Source organism: Aphelocoma coerulescens, chromosome 7 (genome assembly GCF_041296385.1).
Source record: "Aphelocoma coerulescens isolate FSJ_1873_10779 chromosome 7, UR_Acoe_1.0, whole genome shotgun sequence".
NCBI lineage: Eukaryota > Metazoa > Chordata > Aves > Passeriformes > Corvidae > Aphelocoma > Aphelocoma coerulescens.
In genome coordinates, this window is record NC_091021.1 from 30,336,888 (window position 1) to 30,346,623 (window position 9,736).

Genomic DNA, 9,736 nt, shown 5'->3' on the forward strand with positions numbered 1-9,736 from the left:
GGGCCGGGCCCCGCCGCTCCCCGCTGCTCACACGGTGTCCCCGCCCCGCGCCCCTCCCGCTCTGCATCATCCCCGTGCGCCGGGCCGGCCATGGCGGCGGGGCCTGAGGGGGCCGTGGCGGCGGCGCTGAGCGCGGCGGGCGCGCTGCGCTTCGGGCACTTCGTGCTGAAGAGCGGCCGCGCCTCCCCCGTGTACATCGACCTGCGCGGCCTCGTGTCCCACCCGCGCCTCCTCCGACAGGTGCGGGCCGGGGAGCCCCGGCACCGCCCGGCCCGGGCCCCGCGTGTGTCCCTGCCCTTTGCGGGGTAGCGGGTTCCTCACGGCTCAGGGGAGCGGGGCACGGCAGCGCCTCCGGGGCTCTCCAGGGCCGGCACCCCGCAGGGTCGGCTCTTGGGTCGTGTCAGGCAGAGGGGGTTTCATTGATTTAGTCACCTTCGCGCCAGCGTGGCGCTTACAAAGCGTTTGGTTTTCCGTTTCAGGTTGCAGGACTTCTTTTCCAAGCAGCCCGAGATGCCGGTCTGGAGTACGACTGCGTGTGCGGCGTTCCCTACACGGCGCTGCCGCTGGCCACGATCATCTGCGCAGAAAATCAGGTTCCAATGCTTATACGGAGGAAGGAAGGAAAAGACTACGGTAAAGCCTTCAAATCAAGAGTTTGCAACTTACCTTGTTTGGGAAATGACTTTTTATATATTTGTGGTTCTTTTGTAATGCACAGCACCTCCGCTCCAGTTTTAAGGTTACCATTGCAATTGAAGAAGCAGACCCTTTCCCCCCCTAAAGCAAACCTCCCGCAGCATCCCAGCCTGATCAACCTCTCCCAGCTGTTAAGCTGCAGCTTTAGTCCTGCTGTAGGAGATTTAGAGACTCTTGAAGGGTGTTTTGTGTTTCTTTGGTTTTGTTTGTGAGAGTTTGTTTCTCTCCTTTAGCAGCATCTTTTTTTTTTCTTTGACTTCTTACCATTGCTATGGTTCTAGGTTAGTGGCCTTGTCCAGAAACAAGGATTTATAACTCAGATTCTCCAGCATGCTGACAGCAGAGCCACGTTTTGCTCTTAAACAGAACTTTTTGCATACTGGCTCCAAAAGGAACCTTTCTAGTCTCTTCATTTATCTCTCAAACCCATTTTTATTTCATTATCCTGTAGTCCTGTAATCAGTGAGCCAGGTAAGCAGCAGTCCTTTCTCTGCTCAATGTACCATTTATTTGTGATAAAGGAAGGGGGAGAGCAGACTGAAGCATTAAGCTGCTATATAACTGGATTTCTACGCATCCTCTTCCAACAGTGTGTAATTAGAAAGTACCCTTGTCAAAACTAAATGCTACTCCTGTGTCAGGCAGTGGGCCAGGCATGGAAACATTTGCTGTTCCTTCTTGTGAAGCACAAGCCAGTTGTGACAGCGATTAGCTGCTCCTGGGAAAGCCAGGCATCCTTTGTCATTGCCCCCCAGGAGGCCTTTCATGGATGTGTGCCTGTTGTTAGTTAGGACAAAGGCACTCGAGGCTTTCCTCCTTCTAATTGTTCTAACAGGCATATTAAGCACAGAGTGCTGCCTGTGGAAAACAGGGGACATGCTGAAGAGTGACAATAACTTGGCTGCCTTAAAGATGTTTTAAATAGCGTGAGAATAATTTTGTAAATCTGAGCTTTCAAGTCATGACAGTAATAAACTTCTGAAGTCATCTTATTTGAACATTTGAATTAGTGCTTTTAACTGTGTGTCAGTTTTGTTAATGGAACATAACTTCTGGAAACATAAAGTAGTATTTTATTAGCTTGGAGAAGTAACAGTTTACAAATTGAATTACAGGTCAGTGAGTGAGCTGTGGTAAGAATTGGGATAAGTGGTATCATCTATTAAAGTTTTGATACTCTTAAGGTTTTTCTGGGTCGTCCAACCTTTCTTAATTTGGTGGAGTGTTTGCTTTTTATTTTTCAGGTACTAAGCGGATGGTAGAAGGCACCATTAATCCAGGAGAGACATGCCTGATCATTGAAGATGTAGTAACAAGTGGATCCAGTGTACTGGAAACTGCAGAAGTTCTTCAGAAAGAAGGATTAAAAGTCACAGATGCCATAGTGCTGTTGGACAGGGAGCAGGGTGGGAAGGCCAGGCTAGAGGAACATGGAATTCGCCTGCACTCTGTGTGCACCTTGTCTGGGGTGCTGGAGATTCTCCAGCAGCGGGGAGAAGTGGCTGCTGAGATGGTTGAAAAGGTGAAGAAATTCATTCAGGGAAATGTGTTTGAGGCAGTGGCTCAGAATGGTGCTGCTCCTGTGAAGAGAGTCTGCAAGGAGCTGAGCTTCAGCACCCGTGCCCAGCTGCCAGGCCTGCATCCCATTGCAGCCAGGCTTCTCATGCTCATGGAAAAGAAGCAGACAAACTTGTGCCTTTCTGCTGATGTCACCAGCCCCAAGGAGCTGCTGCAGCTAGCTGCCACCCTGGGCCCCAGCATCTGTATCCTGAAGACTCACATAGACATCTTGAATGATTTCACCCAGGAGGTAGTAAAGGAGTTGAGAGCGCTCGCAGATCAACATGAATTCTTGATTTTTGAAGACAGGAAATTTGCAGATATTGGAAACACAGTGAAACATCAGTATGAAGGTGATTATCATCAACCTAGATTTACTATAACTTTGCTGCTGGTGTGTGTAACTGCAGTGCTGACACAGGTTGCCAGGAGAGAGCGTGGAATCTCCAGCCTTGGGAAATACTCAGGGGGATAAGACCCTGAGCAACCAGACCTAGTGTTGAAGTTAACCCTGCTGAGAGGGCATGACCTCTTGAGGTCCCTTCCAACCTAAGTCTTTTTATGAATCTGTGGTTGTGCTCAGTAAGTACTTCTGAGTAGTTGTGTGCTGTGAGAAACTGCAGCCTGGCTTCTTAAGGCAGCCTGCTATTATTGTATTGCTTGTGTGCCCAGCATGGCTTTCCTTTGGTACTCCATCTGCAGCTGCAGGACTGCTGTTCTCTTTTCCTGATCTTTATGTCCCATATGATCTGTGTGCTGTCTGGGAAGATAGCACCCGTGACAGCGGATTTCTGGGCTACCATAAATGTCTCAGTGAACATTAAAGGTGAGGCACTAACAAGTGTTTGTGAAAAGTAAACTGAGAGATTACACTTTGTGGTTAGGCAGCTGTCAGAACTGTCTGATGAGACTGAACTTATAACTGTCAAGCTTCAGCAGTAAAACTGTCTTAAATATGTGAGTGATTTAGTGTGCAGCTGTTTTTGTTTAACTTGTGGTTCCTGTTTAACACAGTTCTGACGACTCTGTGTCTTCCTGTCCCTGTTCTCAGGTGGTGTGTTCAGAATCGCATCCTGGGCGGACATCGTCAATGCCCACGTGGTTCCAGGCTCTGGAGTTGTGAAAGGTCTGAAGGAAGTAGGTCTTCCTCTGCAGCGTGGCTGTCTCCTCGTTGCTGAGATGAGTTCCCAAGGGTCTCTTGCCACGGGTGAATACACAAAAGCTGCAGTAAGTGAGCAGTCTTGTTTCAGGTTAAAAGCTTGTAAAGTGTGACAGAGAGGTTTTATGTGTTTCTACTATTTGCACTTCCAAAAGTCCCTTCAGCTCTTAAGTATTACAGGTGTTTGTTTTTTCCTTGGAGATTCAGGAATATGACAGTGTGGTGTTCAAAGGTTGCAGCTGTAGGCCAGTGACGTGAGATGGTCAGAGTTCACACCTGGAATTCTAGTATAAGTGCCAAGTTTGCTATTAGCACCCCCACTTCTTCTTTTTTCTTTCTTTCTTTAAGCAATGCATTTCTAATTAGTTTAAATTCATTTGTGGTATTGTTTATAACATAGAAAGAAACATAATATTCACTTTCCTGCTAGAGAGAAGCAGTAACTTTACACTGGGAAAGCAAGAGGTGTTTCATACCCCTGCCTTGCACAGTTTAAAGTGTCAGAGGGTGGATGAGAAACAGATTGCTAGGCCAGCTGAGTTTTAAGTATATCATTTGTAACTGTTCACTGATCTTTTTCAGGTACAGATGGCTGAAGACAACCCAGATTTCGTTTTTGGATTCATATGTGGATCTAGAGTTAGTAATAAACCAGAATTTCTTCACTTAACCCCAGGAGTGCAGCTTCAAACTGGAGGTAAATTTTTCTAAAATATTTTTAGTCTGTTTGTAAGTACAGAAGTGATCTAGTCTCCAGTGAAAAAGTGGCTTAAGAACAGGGTTTGGATGCCGATTCTCATCTGGGAGGAGTCTGTTTCCCACTAAGGGCTCTCTTCCATATTTCTGGGTATGCTCATCCCTTTCCTGGGAGCTCTGGAAGGCAGCCAGCAGGCTATGCAACCTTTTTTCTTGTTTTGAGGTCTGTGCATACCATAAAGCACATTTCTAAAAACATGTAAAATGTCTTCAGATAGGTGTTAGATGAGATGTAAAACTATTCAGTAGGAGTGAAAAAAAATGTAACAAATAGAGAAGTCCAGGTGAAACACTAGGTATTGATATAGATGCAGTATCCATGAATTGGAAGTCTTGTGCTGACTAAAGAGGTTATCACTGAAGCAGATAGGCAAGATATGTTTCTCTGCAATACTTAATTCTTAGAAAACCTAAACTGAAATCACAAGCTTTTACATTAGTGTTGGGGGTTATGCCTGTTTTAAGAAGGCTGAGGTTTATTTTAGTAATCCTGATTGGTGCTGCTTTGAGTAACTTCCATGAAAAAGGAGGGTGCTGGCTGTCAGATTTGATCTGTGTTGGTTGGTTGGCTATGCAGTTTCTACTTCTGTTTGTAGATTGTTAGGATGAGAGCTGGAGCAGGGGACCTGTTCTTGGTTCCAGCACTCTTTGAAGGTTTTTAGTAAACACAGTTTTGTGCAAACTGAGAAAAAAATGGTGTCTGTATTTCAGGTGATAACCTTGGACAGAAGTACCTAAGCCCCAAGGAAGTCATTGGTGAAAAAGGTTCAGATATCATTATTGTGGGACGTGGCATCTTGGCAGTTTCAGACCGTCTCCAAGAAGCAGAGAAGTACAGGAAGGCAGCTTGGGAGAGCTACATGAGCAGGCTTGGTATTCCTGCAGAAGACTGAAAACCAGACACTGTCCTAGCCAGTAAGCAAAGCTGATGGAGCTGCAACCCTCATGAGAGTTCCAGTTAAATACCTGGACACTTCAGCCCATAGAAAACTGCCCTTTTGGAGAAAAATCTCTTACAAAGTTGTTTTAATCATACACACAGAGATCAGATTGTACTTGCCATTGTTGTTTTTGATATTTGAATGTAAGAACCCAGAACTTCATGCCCATGTTTTAGCCTTAGTAGGCTTTCTTGTTTGAAAAATGTTGCACAAAACACTCCAAGGGTATTTTGTTGGCTGTTGTTGCCTTTGTTTCTTTTCCCCAACCTCAAATTTTTTACGGCTGTGGAAATGGTATTTTATTGTGTTCTTAGTAAACTTCACCTGCACACCTGGTGTGCTGCCCCACCTTCACAGGTTTATTCAGCTCTCCTGTTTCTAAGGGGCAGGTGCAGGTTTTAATGCCACCCTGTGGAATTGAATTCTGTGGTGCTTAATAAATACTTTTTTGCTACCATTTTCCTTTTCAATGGCTCTATATGTCTTTGTCCTGTGGCAGAAGTATCATAAAAAGTCATTCTGGTGTGTCTGTGACTGCAGGAATTGCTCATGATTCTGTTCACAGAATTTGTCAGGGCAATTAGTTGTGTGCTTCATTACAGGGGAGCTCTCGATTCCTCTAATAGGAAACAAAAATGCACTTCATTAGACTTCTTGGGACAATAGCTGTAATACTTTCAGGCTTTACTTTCCTTTACTCTTAATGATGAATAAGAAGAAGTAGAAATATCGTGTATGATTGGTTTTGATTATAAAGTATGGAATAGCCTTAAGTTTATAACTAGCAGGTATGTGGTGCAAATAGCAATGAAAATCCTATTGATCAAGAGGTCAAAAACCAGTGGCGATGCAGTTCTGGACTGTTGCTGTTCCAGAGCACACAGAAAGCAGGGTCCTTTTGTTAATACACTTACCTGTACACTAGGAACAACTGTATTTAGTGAGAAGAGGTTTTTGCCATTAATGCTGGGCTCTTCATCAAATCTTTGAAAATAGGAGATGGGATTTTCGATTGGCTTAATTTATGCAGGATGTCTAATGTTACAGCGTGGATACTACAACACATGTATCAAACAACGAGGCCCGTGGAAAAGAAATATATATGGACTGATTCTTGGTAGATGTTTCAGAGAGATGTTTATTTCTCCAGCCACATGGCTGAGGATCTGCCCAGGAACTGCTCAATCACGGGACCGCGCAGGGGAACACAAAACAACCAATGGGGAACGAGGCTGACCGGGGCAGGGAAACCCCATGTCTCCCCCCCAGGGTCCCTCTCCCAGGACCCCACAATGGGGGGGGAGGGCCCCAACATTTCACCCATTTATTTTTAACAAAAAGAGATTTAAAACTTAACATTGAAAACAACAAGGACAATTTCAAAACAAAACAAGCTACCCTCCTGAGTCTTTAAATGTCCAAACAGATTCTCTAGAACATTTTAAGGCTGACAGAAGGGAGACAGGATTCTCCAGGCATGCTTTGTGGGGAAACTGAGGCAGGAGAGGGTTTATTTTCTTCCCTCCCACTTTTCACCCCCCCCCCCTCGGCATTGGAGAGGAGTTGTAGGGAAAGGGAATTGTATAGGGAAGCCATGGGGTGAAAAACAGATTAGGAATAAACTGGGGATGGGGTAAACTTAGGAAAGGGTTCATACTGGGTATAGGGTAGAAGGGGAAAGTAGGTTATGGGTAGGGCAGTTGCTGGGATGGATATTGTTTATAATTTTGTGCATAACGGCTGCCTTTGACGGGAATACCTCCAGGCCCAGTAACATTCGCTGCTTGTAAACCCTTCTTTCCTTGCACTATATCAAAGTGTACAACTTCCCCATCTCCTCCACTTTGCAGGTAATTTTTAGGGTTATTCCTTTTAATGGCAGTTCTGTGGATGAATAAATCTTCCCCTGTATCATCTCGTGTTATAAATCCATAGTTGTTTTTTACATTGTACCATTTCACAGTTCTGCGATTTTCATTGCTACAACTTCTCCTACCACGTGCTTGCATGTTCGTTGTGGCTGCTGGTCCCGCGTGGCCGCCGCCTCACTGACTCTGATGTCTCGGCCGGGCTCCCACGTTGCGGCTGCTCCGCACCCTCCAAGCGGCACTGCTCTGGAGCATGTCTGGGCTCTGCACGGCCCCGCTCCGGTGCGTGTCTGGGCTCTGTGTGGCCCCGTGCTGCCATCGCCGCTGGCCCCGCGCCCTGCGAGCGGCTCTGCTCTGCCAACTCCACGCTGCTTTGAGAGTGGCCCCGTTTCAGCTCGGCGCTGCGCGGCTTCTTGTGTCGCTGTGGAAACCGCCGCTTCTCCCTCCACAGGGCTCTCTGAGCTGTGTGCTCAGAGCGGGCTTCCACGCCGACCCCCGGTTCCTGGCTGCTCGTGGGGGCCGCCTCTCTGCTGCATGTGGCCCACGACACCTGCGGCACTTGCGGCATCGCTCCCTCACTCGCGGTCGCGTGGCCGGGGACCCCGAGACAGGGATGGGGTCTGTGATAAGGCACGCACTCCCAAGGGGTTTGGGCACATCCAGCACGGGCACCTCCGCCGGCACAGCTGCAGTCACGCGCTCCTGGGATGGCGGCCGCGCAGTCTCAGCCACAGGATTACGGCCATCCTCTGCTCTAGGGGTAATGGGACCATATAAATGCTCCTCAAGAGCTTCGCTGATTACAAGGGATGCACAGAGAGGTTCTATCACTAGTGCATGTTTTGTTTGATCCCTTATCTCATCCCAGATCTTGTACCAAAAACACCCGTGATTAATTCCAGTAATTCCAGGAGGATTAATATCAAAAAGTAATCTCGAGAAATAGAAATTTTTGAAAAGCCAGTTAAAAAAATGTTCTAGATCTCCCAGAACAAATATTTTCTTGTTTTGTCGTTCAAGGATTCCTTTAACTTCTAGATACATTTATTTCTGTGACTCAGAGCCACATTTCCCATGATTCTTCCATAGTCCAGAGAGAATATCCAAACCAAGGTGAGGAGAGAGAGCTAGAGTGGTTTTTACTCACGAATTTTCTGTCCTTAGGGATTGGGGATTGTTCTGTTCGCAATTCTCCACCATTTGTTACAGTATGGATACTGCAACACGCGTATCAAACAACGAGGCCCGTGGAAAAGAAATATCTATGGTCAGATTCTTGATAGATGTTTCAGAGATGTTTATTTCTCCAGCCACATGGCCGAGATCTGCCAAGGAACTGAGGCAGTCACGGGACCTGAGGGTCCTTCCCCGCACAGGGGAACACAAAACAACCAACGGGGAACGAGGCTGAGCAGGGGCAGGGAAATCCCGTGCCTCCCCCAGGGTCCCTCTCCCAGGACCCCACAGAAGGGGGAGAAGGGCCCCAAGAGTCTGAGACCAAGGGACACAGGTTGGGATCCGAGGGCTTTGCCTTATGCCTCGTGTATTAGTGACACAGAGCTCTGTTTCATGACTCAGCTGCTTGGGGGGCTTAAGATGTTGTGGAGAGAATGTTAGAACGTTGTGTGTGTTATTTTCCTTGTGGCTGCCAATTGCTTCAGTAGGCTTATGTATCACAATTCACACCTGGAGAATTCTACCCTGGGGAAGATGGAACATGTTGATCATGAGGTATCCTGTTCAGACACACTGCAATGGATAGTGAGGTGGGATATTTCACATCAACTTCTAAGAAGTTCCAGTCCTACAAAGGGAACAGAGGATTTGTTTGCTGTCTAGGTAGCTCATGGCCTTGAGGCCTGCAGCAGAAACAAGACTTTCTCACTTAAACCTTTTTGCAGAAAATGACCTTTTCCACCAGAGGGAGCTGAGACTCTTATTTTCGGGGAGTGTTGGCGCTCTGGTGTTTTTACAGCTTCCAATAGTTTCCAACAATTATACCAACTCTAGAATGAGTTTTCATTAGAATGAAAATCTGTATGGTTTTTAACAAGTTACACCCTTGCTGTTGGGTGTATTTAAAATATTTAAGTGTCACTCAAACATTTAAAACAGTATTCTAAAGCTCATTTAAAACAATCAGAAAGCTGCCTCAGGCTGAAGCTCAGCATGGTGTGTTGTGGGCTTGCTGTTACAGCACAAGCAGAATTTCATGAGTTCAGTATTTTCCACTAACTCTGCTGAATCGTGTTTAAGCATGTGGCTGACAGCCATGGAGCTAAATCCCTGAGCAGGCTCTTTGGAGAGTGAGTTTATCAGGCCTCTAGCTTAAAAAAATAGCAACTGGATTTGGAAAGACAAATGTGATCTAATATCCAGTCACTTTTAGAGAGTACATGCAACTCACTTTCTTTACAAAGCAAGTTCTGAGGAACAGATCAATTGGGAAACTTCATTTCACAGTCCTTCTTTGTGCACTCCAGAAAGAGCTGTGTTCTGGCACTTTGAGTGACACCAGTTCAGCAAACATTTCAATTAGTAAAACAAAAACGTGTTACCTCCTATACACATTCTTCTGTCAGAATGACTATACTAAACAAGTGTGTGCACTTCCTTTGAGGCACCTGAAAGTGATTAAAAATCCATTTCAAATTAAGAACAAATGTTCATTTCCTTGCTTGCCCCTGCTGCTCACAGTCATCGCACAGTCCCTGCTGTTGGTCCCAACTGTTCCTAACATGGGAACTAGGTCACAA

At 46.2% G+C, this 9,736-nt stretch overlaps 1 protein-coding gene across 1 annotated transcript; it reads left to right on the forward strand.

The window, feature by feature from the left end:
• The first annotated feature begins 82 nt into the window (after positions 1 to 82).
• Positions 83 to 5,569, forward strand: UMPS (uridine monophosphate synthetase). Its single transcript, XM_069021129.1, has 6 exons — positions 83 to 240; positions 480 to 633; positions 1,941 to 2,609; positions 3,308 to 3,483; positions 3,998 to 4,112; positions 4,883 to 5,569. The coding sequence occupies exons 1-6, from the start codon at positions 91 to 93 to the stop codon at positions 5,062 to 5,064; spliced, it is 1,446 nt and encodes a 481-aa protein (XP_068877230.1). The 5' UTR covers positions 83 to 90; the 3' UTR covers positions 5,065 to 5,569.
• The last annotated feature ends 4,167 nt before the right edge of the window (positions 5,570 to 9,736 follow it).